Here is a 21,060-nt window from a genome sequence, read left to right as displayed (position 1 = left end):
TGGGAGCATTACTACGCAACTGCGTGCACAGTCAGGTGAAAGCAGTGACAGTATTGAAATCAAACACACGCACATGAAACCATCTGTATTCTTTGCAAATGCTAATCAAGCTGCTACCCTTTGTGTTCTGCTGTGAAGGGCCTTTAACATTGGCTTTCCTTGCAGAGCAAACTTCACATGAGTAGTAGCTTGAACACCTTTGTCCAGACTCACCTCCCCTGGCGTGCAGCCATACAGGCTAAAGGACAGCCACTACCTTGGATTACTCTTTCACCTCTACAATCATTCTGTTTGCTTATGGCTGGCGATAAGCCTACCTACAGGCTTAACCTGTCTGTTTTATGTCATACCCTCTCATTTTTTATATGGCAAAGCACATCCTTGCTGATCTAACGGAGTAATAAGCTAATTCAGACCAGCTGATGGGTGTAATTAAATTACCTAGGCGCTCCTTTGACAGAAGTGACTTGTCACCCCAATTTTCAGAGCACCATAAATAGAACCACAGCCTCTATGTTGAAACAGACAGAAAAGATCTTACAGATTTCTAACCAAACACACTTGGATGGATCCTAGTGCTAAGCAGCCATGTTACAAAGCACGAATGGATCTCTCAGCTGCCTCAACATTATTCATCCCTTATTCCTCGGGGAGGAAACACCTGAGAAAATTATTAACGTTTCTTTACAAGAGGCAAGAAAGGGGAAATTTGATTGTATTGTTTTGTCTTTCTACTCTGGTAAGATATTGAGTATTACTGAGTAAGTGGTAACTCACATGCAGTACGAAGTTCCTTTGCTTGGGGTACTGAGTTCTACATGTACTTTGCATTGTGAAGAGTAAGTCTACTCAGATAATGAATATCACGTTTCATTATAATTGATGGATGGAAGTAGCACGATCCAAATCACAGAATCATGGAATGGCCTGGGTTGAAAAGGACCATAATGATCATCAAGTTTCAACCCCCTGCTGTGTGCAGGGTCACCAACCAGCAGCCCAGGCTGCCCAGAGCCACATCCAGCCTGGCCTTGAATGCCTGCAGGAATGGGGCATCCACAGCCTCCTTGGGCAACCTGTCCCAGTGCATCACCACCCTCTGGGGGAAAAACTTCCTCTTAAATCATAGCACCGAGTTGCTTGCTTCAAAAAAAAGTTTATTTAAACAAAGTAAGGTACATTTCACAGAAATGGTTATAAAATGCAGAGCATATATAAACAGTTACATTGCATATACAAGTGGTCATTATCCCAAATATTGCTTTTTTCAGATGAACCACCCTGCTCTGTGAATCAGAAAGCTAAAAAAATCCAAAAGAGTTATCCCATTAGGTAAGGTGAAAAAATATTGTGATATAACAAAGCAGACATCCACCTTTTCTTTAACAACATGGCAATAAAAATAATTTCAGTAATTTCTATTATGTGGAAATATCTGTTCCATATCAGGACTAGACTTATATAAACCAGAATATGAAATATACTTGCTTAGCCAACTGAGACTCCATGCAGGTCTAAGGAAAGCTAGCTGAGATCTCCACATTGATAAATTAACTTAAAGGACAGAGTCTTAATGAGCTGGCAGGAAAAACAGCTGGTTTTCCTGACAGACATGTCATACCCATAATGTTATTCACAAGCGACTTAATGGTGAGTTGGCAAGTTCACACATATTTCAAGCTTGACTTTGATGTAAGATGAATCCCCAATAGAAATAGACTTTATGCTCAGCAGTGATCCAGTGCCACAGAGCATGGAATTGAGCCTTTTTTGCAGCACCTGAGAGCCTGAGCAGACATCGAACATTCAGCACTCCACTGAATCAAACCCAGAGGTGTTTGGTTTTAATCTTTGGGATGATAGGATAGAATGAAGAAAGCTCAGCCCTGATCCATAGCCACGGTTGTGAGACACACACCAGCTCATTCATACAACACGTCAGTATATGAATTGTGCCTGAAATCATTATTTACAAGTAGAGGCAGAAAAGAAATGCTGAGGTAAAAGGCTTGCACTGGTGCAAGGAAAGATAAAATCAAACAAACTGTAAAATCCATTAATTACTTCACACAAAATAAAGAAGGGGAAAAAAAAGCAAAACAAAACATAAAACCCTTATTTTCAAAACATGCACACAAACGTAGCTGCTGAACAATAAAATGACTTTCCGTGTTGTGTTGTGACATGAGCATCGGCAATTTAACCTTGGCTTGGACTGAAAATAAAGAAGCTTGAACTCTGTCCAGCAGAGCTCCTTTGGATCAAGCGGGATGAATGAAGTCTGAAGCAGTCCACGAGCACAAACATTTCATTCACCATCTTCAAGCAGTTTTTGTAAGTTATTCTGTATCTTAGAAAAAGAGACAAAAATGATTGGGAAACAGAAAGCGTTATCCTACATTCTTAAGAAAATCGAGACATTCTTCAGTATATTCTCTGTGTGCTTGTTAGTTCTGTCACAGCTATTTATACCAGTGCTTTTCGTATGGAGAGTATTCATATTAAATGACAAGAGCCAAAGGAAGCATCCAGATATGATCAGTCAGCAGAATGCTTAGCTGAGCAACTGAAACCAAGCTGATATCGCTTACAGGTATCTCCTGCAACCTCCCATGGGTTCTCTTCTTCATCAGATAGGAGACAGGAGAACAAAACTAGAGCTAGAAAGAAATTGTCAATAAATTCAACATTTTGAACTCAAGCAAAACACAATAAAAGGCTTTGGACACAAAAGTCACAGCTTCTAGGTTTCAGCCATTCGAATAGTTTTAGATCAGCTTCAGCTGCAGAGGCTTCTGATGTATGCAGCAGAATAGGGTCTTCTAGCCACATGTGCCCCTATGCCCATGTACTGACTATTGATTACATTCCCTCAGATACACTGAAGGCAATTTAAAGCAGTCACATCTTCAGGATGATTGGCACAGCCCTACTTTAAAACAGCGGCTTTATCTGTTCTCCATCTTAACAGGAGGAAGAGGGGAATGCAGTGAGACACATCCCCAGGCACGTGTGCTCACAGTATCTTAGTAACTAGCAGGTTAGCAGCCACAGAAGCTTTAGCCACAGTGGAAAATTACCTTCCGAGACAGCTTTAGCATACTTTTGCACTGAACAGTTACTAAACAAAGAGTGATTTTTCATTTTTAACCTAAATTGTTTCTGTGAAGTAGTTTATAGTGCTGCAACCCCACAAGAAGGGGGGAAGAGATGACTATTTGCACTGAAACTTTTGCCTTAGTTTTGCTGTTGAAGCCAGCTGAAGTCAATCACCAGCCCTTACCGAGACAAAACAGTTCAACAACTGCAGAAACTTGAGCATACGATTTAGTAGATTGCAGCCAGTTTTGCAGTAGAGTCAAACAGTGTTCCAACTACCGGCTGTGTCAGCTGCATGCAGTGCTCATTTAACTTGACTGAGAAGCAGCTGACAGTCTGGACTGTTTTGCAGTGACAAGGGTTCAATTCTGTAGACACCAAGTGAAAGAAGTGCATGACTTCAGACTCTAATTCAGGACCAAGGGTCAACTCTCTGGGAACAACTGAATGCTCCAGCATCCAGCTGCCTTTTGCTGTGTTTCCAGGTAGAGAATATGAAAGAGACTGCGCCTGCCTAGTCCTCTTGCTTTTGCAGGCCTCCTACTGAAACACAGCAACGTCATCTTGCCATCTGAAAGCTCGTCGCAGACAGCTGGAAGCAAATAACTTCTAGATGGCCAACTTTGGCTAAAGATTGTAACTAGGAATCATCTGGTAAGAATTTTGCTGTGGTATTCATACTGCTATCACCCAGAGCACACAGAAGTATTAATGCCAGCATTACTCTAGATTGCTGTAGACAAGGAGGAAGGTGTGTATGGAGGGAGATCTCTGTGTGGAAGAGACTCTCTCGATCCAGTGGCCACATGGGTAACCATGATACTATATAACCTTTAAACTAATTAATAAACCAACTTTGTGGGCGAAAGGAAAAAAAATCAAAAAGGCACTGAATAGCCTTGGCAAAAACCCAGTTTTAGATACAGAAGCAAAAATATCCTATCTGGTTTAAGGACATGGGAATTAGGCCACATCAGTGAAGGATAAAATGCAACTGGAGCAGAAGAGAAATGAAACGAAGGAGTGGCAGGCTGAAAACTGATATTTAGTCTCGATAATCCTTACACTGAACCCCAAGAATAACTTGGTGTCAGGGAAGAACAAGAGAAGTCAGGAGAGAAGATGAGCCTGGGAGACAGGTGAGGAAAGGTGCTTTTCTAACATTTGTCTTTGTTTCTCCCTATCTAATGAAAATAGCATACTGACTTTCCCCAAGCTGAATCTGTTTTGCTTGCAATAGTAACTGGTAAGCCATTTCCTTGCCTTTATCTTACCCACAGTCCTTCTCATCCTATTTTCTTCCCCTGTTCTGCTGAGGGGGCATGAGAGACCTGCTGAGCTGGTAGGCCCAACTGTTGGCCAAGGCAAACTCACTGCTGTACATAAAGTGCAAATAAGTTCTCCCCATTCACTCTTGTTCTGCACAGACTTCCCATTCCAGCAAGTGCACTTTGGCTTGCAATTAAAGGTATAGGCAAAGTTCAGGTAGAGTGACTTAGACAGCTGGTGAAGCTGCAGCATTTGTGTTACTGAAGAGAGATGGATTCCGGCCATTTTGTATGAAGAGGATGACTACGTATGAATGCCAGCATGGTTTTTCTTTGTCAGAAAACCAAAACCCAAGCAAGGGGTCCCCAGACAAGGAATTCTTGTTAAGGAAATTTCCTGCTAAGTTTAGAATCAGACAGAATTTAAAAAAAATAAAATAAAAATCAAGAAAATTAAATGTAATAATTACCACTGACCTGATTGGTCTAGTAGTATTTTTGGTGTTGAGCCTCAGCTCAAGGCAAAACAGCTACACAGACCAATGCTTGCATGTTAGTTAGCTTACAGCCCCCCAAAAAGTGCACCCTCTAGTACAACACGCCAGTTTCTAGTATGAAATCTGGGAGTGACTTGGCACTTCCAGAACACAGAAATTCAGGCAGAACCCAATGAGTGTTACCAGCTTTTGCATCCCATCCTACTAAGTTACCTTTTCCAGTTTCATAAGGTTAGCGGTTAACTCATCACAGAAGGCATCAGCATTAATTTGCAGGTGAGATTCCAAACGTTGGTGCACCGGATGCCTGTCAAACAGAACGAAGAATTCCGTGAGGTGGAAAGGAGAAAATGGAAAGCAGAGCTGAAAGCCACATTCAGATAGGAACTGTTTGAATGGTAACACTGTGAACTGTACTTGTTTACAGAAACAAAGCCCTGAGTCACTTCTGTACTTCTGGCTACATTCCTTACGTTGTTCCACTCCCCAGAAGCTTAGAGGAAATAGCTGTCGAGTTTTCCAATCAGAAATCAGCTGAAGAGCTGCATAAGTTCCGTGTCTTGTGACTTAGAGAAAACCAAAAAGCGCAGCCCCTTGACATAATACAAGTGCACATCAGGTCATCCTGTATCCCTGCTTTAGGATCAGAACAACAGAAAACAGGCCCTTTCTGTGCAAGGGTGCTTCAGATGATCCTGCTAATTGAAATAAGTAAAAAGTGGGGAAAATGGCTTTTAATATTGCCTACTATTAAGTAAGTTCACACTTCTCCCCATTCTATTGGTAAAATACAAATGCAAGCCTGCTTACGATAAATCACCATTTCCTTTTCTTTCCTCTTAAGAGCCTAGCTTAGTTACATGTGCAACTCATGCTGCTTCCAGCTGTGTTCTGTGGAGCCTAAGCAGCAGGATGACAATACGACCAAGCCTGAAACACTCTGCAGAGAGCTCCATTCCACCTGGGTACAGCTGTCCCCTGTTTCAGGCAGTGCATCGCTAACTGCGCTGCGTCACAGCGGAATTTGCAGGGAGGTTTCAAAACGATTAAGCCACGTTTTTCAGAGAAATCAAGTCATAAGAGGGAGAGAAGAGTTAATACTAAATTTAATACTGAATGAACTCTTTGTACTTTCAGCATCCAGCTGAACTCCCTTCTGACCTAAGTTCTCTGAGGATGCCCATATGACCTACTGCTCAAAGCAGCTCAAAGATCCATAAAACACCCTAAAAGTAAGTAAGTCAGAGGCAGATCACAAAATACCTTCTGTCGTCGTAGGTTAATGAGATGACACTAAGACCAAAGTCGTAGCTTTCTCACAGAATGGTTATCTGGAAAGGAGCTCATTTCAGCAGTTTACATTACTGCTATTATCAGAGTTATCTGAAATATCCTGAAAGCAATACTACACCATGCAACATGCTAGCGTTAAAAGTCTTGAAAGGAAACCTGTGAGATGAGGCTCGTGCAGACAAAAGAACTACATTAAGTTTCACGAGGGCACAGCAGTAACATAGAAGATTCTGAAAAGACTGGATTAGCGTGAGATACTGGAGAAGTAATTCTTAATTGAAAGGGTCACAGAGTCCATCTTACTCCTTAACATGTGAATCAAAAGATGCAATGGAGATAAGACGTTCTTCCAGGACGTTGATTTTGTATCTCATGTAGAAGGTAGAAAATATTAAAACACAGACACTGTAAGAGGAAGAAAAAAAAAAAGATACATCAGCTATGTTTATATGGACGAGGGAATGTCAGACATACCACACAAATGCAACATTAAAAGACATTTAAATCATTATTTGTATGTGCTGCACAGGTACTGTTGGCATTCAGATAGTTCTGAAAGTCTGAACCTTGAGTGTGGCTCTGCTAAGTGCAAGCAGTTAAACTCTTCAACAATTCCTGAACCAAAAAATCCTTTGCTTTCAGAAGTAAAAGTTCTGTTAAATAGGTCTATCCTGGCATTTCTAGTTCTGAAAAGATATGAAGGCCAAAATTCTCACCAATTCCCACTTTGTCAAGCAAAGCTGAGATAATATTAATCTACATTTAAAAAAGTCAGAGTATCTCAACAATCTTGATATTAATTGTTTACTTACAGAACTGCATAAAATATAAGTATGTGGTTCAGAGATAAGAGCTTCTGGAACTTAAGTTTGTGGAAGAATCCGAAAGGTTCAGAATGACCTGCTAGGGAAAGAACACGTGTTATTTTGATCAGGAAACACCAAAGACACAGTGGCGTTTTGAAACATGAAACAGATAATATAAACAAGGAAGAAATCTTCCATATTACGTCAAGTGACATAACTACATGTATTTGTCCCAGCTAACTTCAGCTGAGGATCTGCCCTTAATTTCCTACCATTTCGAATGCAGTTTCTGGCTTTTCCTTCAGGCACCCGTTTACTGCGTGCATCAGAACGGACAGACTTTGTTTCAGCCTTTGAAACTTTCAAGTGAGTCTGTGTCTCAACAACGCGATAATCTGTCAAAAGAAAGATTTCTAATAAAGCTGAAAGGTGGGGTGAAAGGAAAAGATTTATAGCTTACTTAGTTAGTTTGTCAAGGAATATGGCAACTGAAGGATTTTAAGAGGTGCATTTTTGGACATAGATAGAAAGCAGCAGTGAGTTTATTGGTCTTAAAATAACCCACGTAATAACTGCACATAACGACAAAGGAGAAAAAAGCACATGGGCTGGAAGAGGATTATGTATGTATGGTACATTTACATTTCCAGATTGATTAAGAGGAGGCAACCCGTGCAAGTTTCACAGATTATAACTAAACTTCCAGTCTGGAGATTAAACAGGCACAAAAGCAATCTCTCAAACAGACCGTATATGCTACAGAGATGACTCCTAATGACTTTAATATCACTATCAAATGGGGATACAGCACTGTTACTTTAAAAAGGAAGATTACAGCTCGCTTTCCTGACCTTTTTTTTACATGCAGATGATACCTTGAATGAGATACAGAGTGAGATAGAATAGAAAAATACAGTCACACTCAGTACTGTTCATGTTTTACAAGCACATCCCTGCACATCTTTAGGGGATTATTATTATTTTTCCTTATGAAAAAGAAAATTGAAAGGTTTGAAGTAATTATCAGCCTCAAGAAAGCAAGACAGGAAGTTAAATATTCAGAAGTGTTCATTCCACAAGTGATGACACCATGATTTTGTTACTGCTTCATAAACACCACCAATTAAAAACACACCGTATACACCACACTAAAGAACCCCAAACCGTACCACTAAGCAAAAGAGACATATGAGAAATGAAGAGTTAAGTAAAACTAGGCTTACTGAAAGTTGCTATATAAAAATGTAATCTTTCATTTCAAAGTAAAGGCTTCTCATTTTTCAAATACAGTGTTCAGACAGAACCAGAAAAATAATGGAACAACAGCACGAATACATTAATATATAGTAACTGCATAACAGACTACCACCCTAGAATACTTTAAATATCCTACATAGATATCCTTCATAAAATGAGTTTCACCATATTTATGAACTTATGTGCACTGTGCTTCCACACAGCATTCCTGATAACAAGGTGAAAAACTTGAAGAGTATGAGACTACAAACAGTAGAGTTAAGAATGAACAGAGACCAGAAAGAATAGAATTAAGGTTTATAAACCAGAAACACAAAGTCGTGTTAAGAAATAGTTCTGATTACTAAAATCCACCACAGTATATTTATTTGCACTGATTAGAAGATATTTCTTTATAACTTGAGCAATTTTCAATAGTTTTTTTTTTTTTGTTGTTGTTTTGTTTTTTGCTTTTTTAATTAAAAATGAAAAAGAAAGGGGAAGGAGAAGGGTCAGGGAAGGGGAAAGAAGAAGAGGAAGGAAACATGAACACTTGCTCAGCTATATCTCTGACAGCACAATTGATAAGGCGTATAGGAAATAGATGGTGAATGCAATTTGAGTCAGTAGAGATAAATCAAGCCTGATGCTGAAAAGGCATTATTTAATTATGGACTGCAAAGCAATATAACAAGGGAAATTCAGCTTTGGTAATTGGGAGGAAGACCAAACATAACCAGCCTGCAGGATTGTGGAGAACACAGATCTACCTCCGCAGCAGAAAGAATTACAGAAGCAAAACTGAGAGCTAATCTGTTCTCATTCTCTTGGAGCTCCACGACCCCACTTACCTTGGAAGCGTTCTAGCTCTGGGGTCTGTGAGCCTGTGCTGCTGGATTCCTCCATCTCTTGTCTCTGCTCCTGTGCTATTCCATCCAGATCAGAATAGTCTTCATTGAAATCCTGATGAGGAAACAGTCACAGCAAGTCTAATTAGCCTTATTTCCTTTGACTTCCCTAATAATTACATATTTAAAACTGGGACCAGAAATAATCTTTGATACCAAGATGTTGAGACTGGGTTAGCAAAATAAGCAAACCACTTACAACCACCAGAATTTAAGCCTCATTGCCTGCCTAAGTTTAAGTGAAGACATTAACTATGCCTGAAAAAGAAAGACTGCTAAACGAACAGTCCAGAAAAGGCATTTCTGGACTTAGAATCTGGTCATGAGGAGAAACAGCTCTTTTGGCTGCCTGAATTGGCTCACAGTGCAAGGATTGATAGGTAGGGCACACACACCTTGTAATATATATATGACATACATGGTATATACCTACTTAGATCAAACTATACCTATGCTAATCATACTCACTGCTTCTTAATGTTAAAAAGCTCATGGCGTTTTCACTAACAGATGTCATGATTTTCTTTGGTCTCCTTCCTTCAGACATTATAAGTAGGATTGGCAATGAACAGAGCAGTGCAACAAAAGAGCAAATATTGAAGCTGTTTACCAGGGACAGAGTGGTAGGACGATCAGACCTGAAGCTGTTTTCAACAGAAGATGGATTGGGACTATTGCCCATGCTTGTATCCTGAAAAAATAATGCAGCAGCTTTAACAAGAAACACTCCTAGCAATTGCCCAGCACTTAAAAGTGGGAAAGCAGTAATGATGAACATAAAGCTGTATTTCTACACTCCCATTAGTACTTACCTCAAGATGTCTACATATAGATTTTAGTAGCTTGTAGGTTGTATCTCTGGAGAGTAAGGAGACGAACATATACTGAAAAACAGAAGTTCCAAAATCATCTGAGAAAAGACACACAGTACAAGCTTCCCTTCATCTCACTAAAACTGACAGTGACCTGATCAGCAAAACCTCCTATTTTCCAGATCCTTCATGTAGCAAGGAAAACCTCCACTCCTTCTAAGACTTAAGACCTGAGGTTAATCACAAGGAACATAGAACAGGCACATAAAATTACAACATGGTCCAGATCTATTAGTTTTATTTGTTGGTTTGTTTGTCTTAAAAACTTCCCATGGTAAAATAATAAATTAGTTGCCCAAATCCAAAAAAAAAAAAACATTTCTGCAGAGAAAATGGGTTTTTCTAAAGCTGCTCTTGGCATAATCACATTTTCTACTGATTGATGCAACTACTACTGAGATTGTAGGGCGAAACTGCATTTTGCTGCATCTGAGGTATTGCTGATCAGATGAGAGACCCAAGAAAATGTCAGAACATTGTAAAGAGCTGCCAGCAAGGCAGATAACCCTCCCTGCATGCACTTTCCAGACCCATTTGTTTCTGATCCACGAGTGCCACTACACAGTAGTCTTGAAGAATGAGGAATGATAGTTTACAGGCAACACCTGGCAACAAGAGGTTCCATTTCTTACTTTCTCATCAAGTTCTACACAGCCCTTGTTTGACACCTGAGGAGGCAGAAGTAGCTCAAATTATCTGGTAAGAAACCAGACCCACTGGGATCCTAAATCTAAATGACTACATGTGACCAATTCCTCTACCTGCTTAAATGACCACCTGGCACCTTCAAGAATCTCTCATGATACGAGTGCCAGTAAGTAAAGAGGACAAAAGATGTTGAGAACTGAAAAAGAAAGCGGGCAGGGTACAACAGCATTGTGCTCTGCGTACTTACTCTGTCTGTGACTGTTGCTATGATCAGAGCATTTGGCACAAGAAGGGCAGTCTTGGTTTTCTTCAGAAGTGTCACTGAGAGCACAGGGATGCTGATCTACAACAAGACCACTGCAGCATTAGTCCCAGTACATGCATACAGATCTGCATGCTGTTCCATAAGCAGCCAGCCTATCAACTGTGATAAGCCATGCTTTCAGTGCTCTCCATGAGAGGATTTCTCCTCTATGTCCCAGATTGCTAGCAATTCATACTGAACAGGTACTTTTTCAGATTAATACTATTTCTTAATTGTTTTTAGTTCTGTTTTCATCGGATGTACTTAAAAGACTAGAAGCTTCGTTCACTGTAGATTGCAGAAGAAAGTGTTCTTTAAGCTAGGCATTTTGCTTAGGAACAGAAATCAAGACAACAGCATACTGAAGAATAAGCATATAGCTCTTTTCACCACCTATAGATCCTTTCATTTACAAGGAACATCTGAGTAAAACAGCTTGTCCACCAGTATCACTGAAAGATCCAATACCCACATGCCCTCTGACTCACTTATACTGATTCCTGTGTGTGTCATCCAAACTACCTACATTTACATTGAAAAGTTCACAAATTTCCCTCCTGCTTTGTGCTATTATCCAATTCCATTGGTAATATGCGTGGTGCTGTATTTCAGAGTATTTCAGTTCAAATGTTCTGCATGGGATCTTTCTGTAAATTATGAATTACAAAGGACTGAATAGCTGGATCGACTTGAAGTTGAAAAGCTTAGGAAGTTAGGCAAATAAAATAATCCAAGATACACATGGACAGGCTACAGCTGCTGCTGAGGATACCTTTGTCTCAAAAGCCTGAGAAACTCAGAACTAAAAGTGTCCAGAGATTGAGTGCTGAGTGATCAGAGCACAGAACTAAAAACACAGCGCAGGAGAATAAAGACTCTCTGTGCAAGTTCATAAAACTTGATTAATGTTTGTTCAGAATAAAAAAATGCAAAGCAATACCAAGACATTAAATGGAAAAAAAAAAAAAAAAAAAAAAAGTATGTTTTTTGGCTTCATCTGAAATGTGCTTCATGTGGATGCAAGATAATCGGACACTGTTTAAGCATGGCGAGCCATTCCTCTGTCATCCGCAGGCCAGAAAAAAGAGAAAAAAGCCAACCACAACGAAAGCCAACACCTGTAACTTTATATTATTCATAGGCCTATGCCTGAGTATAAGAATCTGCAAATCAGGACTCATTTTTTTTCTACCGATTATTCTATTTTCTATTGATTATTTATTCTACCTTAACATGCAAATTCTGTTTGCTCAGCTTCAGAGGTCAAGTCTTTTGAAAATGGGCTAATTAAATAGATCCGCTACTATACCTTTCCTGAACTGAATGTTTTCTTGATCCAAAAAGATTTTATAACACTTCAGTTCAAAAAAGGCTGCTTCTTGAGTGGAAAGGAGGAGATATGATGCTTGTTTGACAGGAAGACAAAACCAAACCAAACAAAGCAGGACTGTCATGTAGTCAGAATACAACTTGCATTGCTGAGAAAAACCAACAACAACCATAACAAGCATTGCTACCACCAAAATAAATGACACCACCAAAATAAATGAACCCCACCGCTCCCAAAGATTTTTCAGCAGAAATCCTGCAAATAGCAAATGCGGCTTAGAGGTTTTCTAATTGGTTCAGCCCACCTCAAAGAACTTCAAGTAAGAGATGTTAATGGCATTCTGCTGCATGCAATTTTGATGGATAACATTACTGTAATCAAGACTAAGGAATACTTAAGTGGGATTAAGTACTTGCTTGCTGCACTCTTACCTAAGCATTAGATTAAAATGGGAAAATCACTGCAAGTGTTCTGTTTCTATCTGGAGTAATAATTATTTCAGGAAACAAGTTCACATGCAGGCGTCTTGAAAAGCAACTAAGATGATGAAGAGAAGACTGGAGGTCAACACATATAACCGAAATAGAACAACCTGGAAAGACAGCAAAGTCTTTCAAAGCCTGATAAGTCCTGCAGAAGGATTCTTTTATTTCTGAACATGCAGAGTGTTTACATTGCAGATTCAAATCTCCTTGCATGACTATTTCACCCACCAAAGGCTTCGATAGAAAAAAATCCATACGTAGAAGAACTTGGCATTTCAAACTTAACAGAACATGTAGACCTGCTACTTCTCTCAGCAGTTGGGTTATGACTAAATTTGAATTGTTTCAAAGCCTGTGTCAAGCCTGACTTTCTCCTCCCCTATTACATGATCCTTCATTATATGCCCAGTTTCCCTGTTGTTTCGTTGATGATATGTCTAAAAATCTATGCGTGCTGTATGTGACTGAATCAAGCATTAAAGTGTGTGTGATGTGGAGGCAGGGAAGACAATTGGAAGTACCTGACTAGGCCTCTATCTTTTTCTTTTCATTTTTCTCCCTTCATGATGTTTTCTAAAACAAGGACCCAGGACTGACTGCACTTGGAATATCATTAGACACATGTAGAAAACTTACCCACTTTATCTTCTGTTTCCCCTTTGCATCGTTTCTTTGAATATATACCTAAGCTCACACTGCTGACATCTTGTTAGCATCATCTTCCAGTACTACATGATTATCATTTAGCAGCTTTTATTCTATGCCTTTCTATTCAACTTGGTAGGTTTTTATTAGATTTTAATCATGTATACATCGCTGAGCTTGAATTTTAGAAAGCTGTCCCACAGTTTGGAGTAGGCCCATGCACCCTGATTTGTGCTACACAGGACACAGACAGTAACTTCAGTTTTAATGAGACTACCTGACAGGACAGATGCTATGAACTTAAATGATGGTATCCAGCCCTTCATTAGTTCTGATTTATTTGGCTTTCACTGACATGCACACCAACACCATATGTATTAACATACTACCTATACTTTATTAATAAATAAAGTATATTCCACCATCTAGGAAACAATAGTCCAGTTCCTTGGCCCAAGCAGTAATATGTAGCAAGTTACAGAGCCAGTCTTAGTAACATGTTGTTAATAATATTAATCATTTTTTTAAAACATACTATACATTCTTAAGGTCCCTGTCAGAGATACATCGTGCTCCATCACAACAGCTGACAGCAAAGAAATAAGATAACGTGAACTCTCTAAAGAGGTTTCAGCATCTGATTCACTGAGAAGGGGTTTTACTCTAACAAGCAATTAACTCAATGAAGTACCCGAGAGAGAAAGAAGCCAAACAGATCCTTACTGCAAATCGTGCTTTTTCACAGTAACAGGTCAAAGACAGAGAAGAGTTTATTTTGACCAAGACACCAAAACTTCCAAATCAACAAAAACAGATCACGCATATTTTTGGGCCCAGTGTAATTTTATCTACATGCATAATATTCATCAGCAGGGGATACAACCTTATGCAGGTCATATCTGTACTGAGAAAAGAGTAATTAGGATCGTCCCAGCTGTTCATGTCCCATTTCTGTTCTTCGCACTAGGCTCACAAGTGTAAACCTAGTAGAGTTTCTCTGTTCATATAGAACAGAAGGAACAGATAGAAGAATCCCCTCAGGCATGCAACTCCACTCTGAAGCAAGCTGGAGGTTTTTCATTTAACTGACTGTTAATGAGTGTGCTCGATCCTTCCCACCGTTTCCCCAACTAGTCCTTATACTTTTCATCCTGCCACCTTCCCCTCTTTTCCAAAGGTAACCCAAGAGAGCCACTTTTGTACAGTTACTGCTGAGTGGGTTTGGCAGCCTTTGTAATTCCATGTCAAGTTCTTAAACATTATTTTTACTTTTTTTTTCAGACAGGAAATCATTAAAGCAAAGACTGGGTCTTTAATTGAAATAGCACTCCTGTTCTAGAGAGACTTTTGAGCGTAGTCATTCTATTCAGTAACACTTGGAGGTATTAGAAGTTTTCTAGCCTTGCATAATAAAGCCAGTTTCAAGTGATGACTAGATTTCTAAGGAACAGCATTACTATTAAGTACAAATGATTGCACTAACCTTAGTGTCTTTACCAAAAACCTTGGAATGGAAGCAAATCCAGTTTTCAGAAAGGAATAGCTTTCCTTGGTAAAGAATTTCTTTCTGGAGAGCACAGGTAAAACCTAAAATAAAGTGGCATTTTGTAATTTTTATTGTACACACAACACACCTTCACATTTCTTTGGCTTCCTGTTTGTTTTGTTTTGTTTTTCTCTTTTCTTTTCTCTTTTTTTTTCCCATTACCTGTTTAGGTAGATACCTTTTGATAAACACTGTCAAACCATCCCTGATCATTGCAGGGCATTTGCACTATGTGACCTTTAATGGTCCCTCCCAACTCAAATGATCCTGTGACTCTACACCTTGTCATCCTGAAAAAGTTTTACAAGTACAGAGAAGCTCAGAAGATTTCACAAGCTTTACTTTAATTCAAAATATACGAAGAATAAAGACTGAAATGCGTAATATGCTACAGAGACCCAGAAGCCAAAACTCTTTTTTGACAGAGTACCACCTCGAGTCCTGCAAACTTTTAGACAAGCTACCAAAACACCAAACTAGGTTACTTTGTTAAGAAGTACAAAGTGAGCTATAATACCAAAAGATGCTAAATGCATGAAGAATAAAGAAATGTATGTTTTACAGGACTGTAGCAGAAACACCCCTGCATGCAAACCAAGGCCTTGAAGCTCCAGGCAGCTGGAGTTATAGGTTTATAAAATTTAGGTACTGCTTTATGTATGCCGCCAGAGTTGGCAGATGTTAACAGTATTTTGACCCACAGTCAGCCATAACAGGGGTCTTTATACTTACTTTGTTTTAGTGGTTCATCAATGGAAACATCCAGAAACAGCTTATGAAAGTGTGCATTTGCCTTCAGCTAAAAAACAAAAAGGCCAAAGGCACATGCCTTATTAGATATTCTTACAATTAAGTGACTCATACCACTTCCTGCACTCCCATTTTCTTCTACTTTTACCCATTTGTCTTACATTAAATTGTCATTTTTGCTATATGAATAAAGGAACCTACATCCTTATCTGACCAGGAATTAGAATACTAGTAAACAAGGGTGTTCTTCCAGTTCTGTATCTGCTCTTATCACTCATCAACAAAAACAGTCCATCTTCTCCATACCTGATTTGAGATATGTTTTTTCCTTTCAATTTTGGAATCATTCTTGCTTTCCACTGTCAGCAGTGGACCTTCTGTACTGCTCTTTGCCCTGAAAATAATAAAAAAAAAAGCAATGCAACAAAACAAAACATGCCATGCAAGATGCTTGACCTCTATTATCAACAGGACGTATTTTTCTGTGAAACACATTAATCTTTCAGTAACGACAACCTGATTTTTCAAGTACTACGTAGCAATGTATAGGAGTCTGTCTTAGTCTTGAATTAGGCCAGTCCTCCCGAATGGTCTATTTTTAACTTGTGAGGAATATTTTAAACCACTAGTTGTAAGGGAAAGAAAGTACTAAGCATTTTTATAGGTTTAATGGATTATCATAGTGCCTAGCTTCACGTTTGTTTGTTTCCGGGCAACGTATGAAACACTATGCACTTTACTTAGCAGTTTAATAAAAGTACGACAAAAGTTAGTAGCAGAGAGTTCAAGGTAGTGCCATCGAGCTATGAACTTATCCTACAAGAAGGGAAGTTATTTGGAAAGGGCAACAGAGAGGAAACAGGGATACACAAGTCAAAGAATGGCTACAAACACTGTAGTGTATGGGAATCAGTGAGGCAGCCAGCAATTCTGGAAGTGAAGTGTTCAATAAATGAAAAAGTAATGAAATGAAACAAAAAACAAACAACCAAACACATAAAAAAGCCAAACAACTCTGAAGTAGAAAGAGTACAGAGGAAAACCCCTGAGGACAACTAGGAAAATAAGTTTTATGATTAGGAAAAGAAATTCTGCTTGTTTCCAGCCTTGTTTCAGGGCTGAGAGTGAGAGGAACCTTAAATTAGTGGTTAAGAGATTATACAGCAGGGAGACTTGTTGCATTTCTCAGGTATTCCCTCACAGAAGATGCCTCCGATTTACATCTGTAGGCATATTCATGTTTCTGTGCAGTGTAGCAGTCAAAACTGAATAGCTAGCTTTGCCTTACGCCAGTCCTTCCACATAGCACAGAGTCAAAATGCATGAGAGAGATAAAGCTGGAAAGAAGTTTTACATCACAAGTTGATTTCTTCAAAGATGTTTCAAGAAATTAAGTGCTGCTTTGTAATTACCTGCCCTGTGACCAAAACCACATTGCCAGGTTGACTGGCTGCCCAGCTGAAAGTAAAAGGAATGCAAAATTTGTCTTTCAGGTGTTTTGTTTTGTTTTTTTAATTATTACCTCAATTTCTATAAGAAATTGAACCTGACGGAGCAGGCTCTGGAAGTAGGCTCTGCTCTTACTTGCTTAGGGTGCAAGTTAACCCACAACTGGGACATACGATAAATCTCGTTTCTCAGCTTAGCTTCTTGAGTGGATTGTTAAGCATTCTGATTTTTTTCATTAGCAGAAATCTATCATTGCTCCTGACCATTACCTAGCAAAATCAGCTTTCTTCCCATCATCAAAATGCTCCACTTCATTGTTAGCGGTCTGCAGCAAACCAGCAGGTGATTTTCCTGGCTTTCTTCTTTCACTCGTTCCATTTTCTCCGTCAGAACTGCAGGGGTGGGGGGGAAAAAGAAAGAAAGCAATATGTATGCAGTATCCATAACAATGCCAAATGCCACCTAATACATTGTCACTATTGAACAAAATGAAAAAATTTATGACATCTTAAACACTAAGGTCCTGAAAAGTCTGTATCTACCGACTTGTTAGTGTTATGTCAGGACTTTATACTTGTCAGAAGGATCTTGAAGTGTTTATAAGAAGAAATATTTTACTCAGAGGGTGGTTAGGCCCTGGAATAGGCTGCACAGAGAAGTTATGGAGACCTCATCCCTGGAAGCAAAGCCAGGTTGGAGGGTTGCTCCAGGCAGCCTGATCTAGTGTATGACAACACCGGTCAAGGCAACTGGGTTGGCAACAGGTGGTTTTACAGTCCCTTCCAACCGAAGCCATTCTATGACTTTATGATTGTACATCTCAACAGTTAACAGCACTGGAATTTCAGACATGAGGAGATGAAATCCTGAACTCCTGCCACGGATATTACAGTGCTCATGACATTTGCAGCTCTGGTTTCCTTTCCAAAAGTAAAGCCTCATTTTGGAAAAATGCACTTCATTTTTAGTACTTCGATCTGATGACTAATGGAAATTACTTTGATTGGCAGGTTGGGAGATAAACATCCTGCATGACAACACCTAACTCTTGACAGAGTATTTGTGGTTCAGCGTTCAAAGAGGATGCTGGATTGTGTTTTGCCTCACTTATCTCTTCCACGAGACTTGATCTACGCAATATTAACAAATGAAGGGCCCACTCACTTTGTGGGCTATTTTTTCCCCCCCACAAAATCTGAACTCTCAGAGTGCATTGTTCTTCCATAGCACGTAGCACTGCCCCAGGAATGCATACTAAGAAAACAGAGTCAGCAATAAGTGATATGGTAAAGCCCTTCCCTCATCATTTTCTTATCTTAGAAAACTTAGAGGAAAAAGCTATCACTAATAGCAAGGTCTGAAGAATGGCAGTACGCTACAATAAGACAAGACATACAGATTCACACATCTACACACACCCTCTTAGGGAAGACTAAAGCTTTGTCATGAAAAGAAAGAAAAACAAACTATGCTGCCTGAAGACAAATGAGTGTATTCGCACACACTTTTCATTACGATGTTTATATATACAATACATATATATAAATATATATATATATATATATACAATTCTACGATGACAACACAGACACTGCCATCAAGCAACACTGCTGTATCAATAGGGATCTTATTTTTCCTACTAAGATAGCAGTTTTGCCGACAAAGACTCCCAGACTAATTCCATTTGCTTTTAGTAAGAGCTTAAGATTTTCAGCTTTGATTACGCTTTGATAAATAAGATCAGAAGATATACCTCACAATGTCTTACTGGAGATATAATGAATTCAGTAGTAACCTACTTCACAGCAAAATTAGGGTTAAAACCACGGAGTTTTGCCTTGCTGACTCTGAGATTTGTTCTCAAAGAGCCTTATGCTTCCACACAGCAATTATCCCCCATTCTAATCCTTCCCACCACTTAACACCCCTCACCAGAGGGGCACTGAGTTGACACTTGCTAAGTCAGTTCACACTTAGCAAAGGGTCACAGCATTAACGAAGTTTATGAGGAAAAAATAGTTTCCACGTTGCTTTATTCTTGGATTGGCCCTGCCTGACCACAAGACCTCAGCTTTTACTTTCAGCCAACGTACATTAGAATTAAATAGTCTGATTTAGCTGGAGCTCAGTCATTTGAATGAAAAACCCAAATGAGCAATTTTATGTTGTTTAACATCCTATGAGGATAAAACTGACAAACTAAGGTGCTCCCCACAGACATAGGACAGCCTGTATCCTCAAAGCTTGCAAATCCTGGCAGATCAAAGCGGCCCGTGTCACCAACCACACTACAAAAAGCTTGTTTTGAAAAAGAACATATGCCCTGGGGTTTGGTGTTCACTTACACCCATCAGCATAGTAAGATGTTTTGTTACTCCCAAATACATTATCACTTATCACTCACACTCCCTCCTCCCTGCCCCCCCCCAAATGAATTATTCCCTCTTCCACAGTTAAACCCATGAGGTTTTATATTCACCCTCAGGTTGTGAACCCCTCACCCTCTCTCCTAACTGCTACAGTTTCTGAACTGCTCTTGCTTGAATTCATTCTCTCTGGCTGCTTCCAGATGCTAGAGAGCTAGGGAATAAGCCTAGGGAATCTAGCCACTCTAATCTTGCTGACTGTTCTGTGCAGAAAAATGGAGTTATTCCATGTCAGCCTGGCTGCCTTTCCACGGAATCAGAGAACTGGAGGGGTTGGATGGGACCTCAGGGGATCATCAAGCCCAAACTTCCCTTGCTAATGCATGCTCCCTACAGCTGGTTGCACAGGAAAGTATCCATGCTGGTCTTGAATATCTAGGTTTGCTGCAGTTGAGAAGGAATGCACACAGGTAATAACTGGCTCCAAAACAAATCAATAGAGAGGAGATACCCTCATAAGCACATTCTGCTGAAAGCAGTAATAGGGTATGCTCCTCCCAGCCATCAGTCTTGCTATACTTATCCTTCACCCTCTTCACATTGCCCTTTCACATAATGAAATAGTACATGAGAATTTGTCCTTGTATTTCTGGTATTTGTAGCTCTATATAGTGGCTAATTTCCTAATAATTATCTTCGAGATGTCAGAAGGAATCTTATTTTAGTCGATCTTCCGGAGAAGGAAAGAACATGGCATGACCTAAAAACATCTTTTTCCAAGTCCCAGTTCCAACCTGGCCTTGAATGTCTTCACTGACGGGGCATCCACAGCTTCTCCAGGCAACCTGTGCCTCACCACCCTCTGTGTAATTAATTTCTTCTTAACGTCTCACCTAAATCTCCCCTTCTTTTTAAAGACATTCCCCCTTGTCCTGTCGCTATCAGACCATGTAAAAACTCACTTCCTCTCCTACTGAAGTACTGGAATGCTGCAGTGATGTTTTCTTCTAATCTCTCTTCTCCAGGCTGAACAAGCCCAGTTCCCTCAAACAGTAACTTCTTTACTGTCCACATGTGGGCTCAGTATAACATATATGGAAATATTTATCACAGATGTAATGACATCTTGTATCTTTCAGCTCATTTAAGTAGTTATTGCGTTTACTGGGCAGCTGCAAGCTGATCAAAGGGATTTGTCAAAGAAACTGAACCATAAGGCCAAAACATTAACAGACAGTGTTACCTAAGCTATTTTTACTTGCAGATGTGAGAAAATTCAGATGAACCATTTATCCTTTCAGAAGCTAAAAATGAAATGGAGAGGCTCAAAACATAGCAGAGACAGCCTCCAGGAAAAGATGACTGCAAGGCTGTACGATGAAATACGCTAATGTTTGAAAGGACATTCTGCAAAGTGTGCTGAAGTCAAAGGCCACCTCCTCAGCAGAGATATCCCTGGGTTTACCATTCCGCTATGGAGCGTTCTCAGCATTCCTTTCACTTGGCCTAAAATTGCTTGGGTTGTAAATCTTCTTTCAGAAGCTATGTCCTAGCATTA

At 39.6% G+C, this 21,060-nt stretch overlaps 1 protein-coding gene across 3 annotated transcripts in view; it reads right to left on the bottom strand.

The window, feature by feature from the left end:
* Nucleotides 1-1,142: 1,142 nt before the first annotated feature.
* Nucleotides 1,143-21,060, bottom strand: part of GRAMD2B (GRAM domain containing 2B) — a 30,887-nt gene continuing 10,969 nt past the window's right edge. The window contains exons 2-14 of one of the 3 annotated variants that reach the window (XM_072359774.1): nucleotides 17,406-17,528; nucleotides 15,994-16,081; nucleotides 15,670-15,736; nucleotides 14,875-14,978; nucleotides 10,875-10,970; nucleotides 9,920-9,991; nucleotides 9,718-9,798; nucleotides 9,051-9,162; nucleotides 7,236-7,358; nucleotides 6,970-7,057; nucleotides 6,461-6,562; nucleotides 5,078-5,171; nucleotides 1,143-2,350 (exon numbers count right to left, since the gene is read on the bottom strand). In XM_072359774.1, the coding sequence (XP_072215875.1) occupies nucleotides 2,309-2,350; nucleotides 5,078-5,171; nucleotides 6,461-6,562; nucleotides 6,970-7,057; nucleotides 7,236-7,358; nucleotides 9,051-9,162; nucleotides 9,718-9,798; nucleotides 9,920-9,991; nucleotides 10,875-10,970; nucleotides 14,875-14,978; nucleotides 15,670-15,736; nucleotides 15,994-16,081; nucleotides 17,406-17,528 (1,192 nt within the window). In that variant the 3' untranslated portion in view covers nucleotides 1,143-2,308. Of the gene's footprint in view, nucleotides 2,351-5,077; nucleotides 5,172-6,460; nucleotides 6,563-6,969; nucleotides 7,061-7,235; nucleotides 7,359-9,050; nucleotides 9,163-9,717; nucleotides 9,799-9,919; nucleotides 9,992-10,874; nucleotides 10,971-14,874; nucleotides 14,979-15,669; nucleotides 15,737-15,993; nucleotides 16,082-17,405; nucleotides 17,529-21,060 lie in introns of all 3 variants that reach the window. The other 2 variants (XM_072359775.1, XM_072359772.1) reach the window with 2 other exon arrangements.

Source organism: Excalfactoria chinensis, chromosome Z, assembly GCF_039878825.1.
Source record: "Excalfactoria chinensis isolate bCotChi1 chromosome Z, bCotChi1.hap2, whole genome shotgun sequence".
NCBI classification, from domain to species: domain Eukaryota; kingdom Metazoa; phylum Chordata; class Aves; order Galliformes; family Phasianidae; genus Excalfactoria; species Excalfactoria chinensis.
This window is presented reverse-complemented; position numbering and strand designations above follow the sequence as displayed.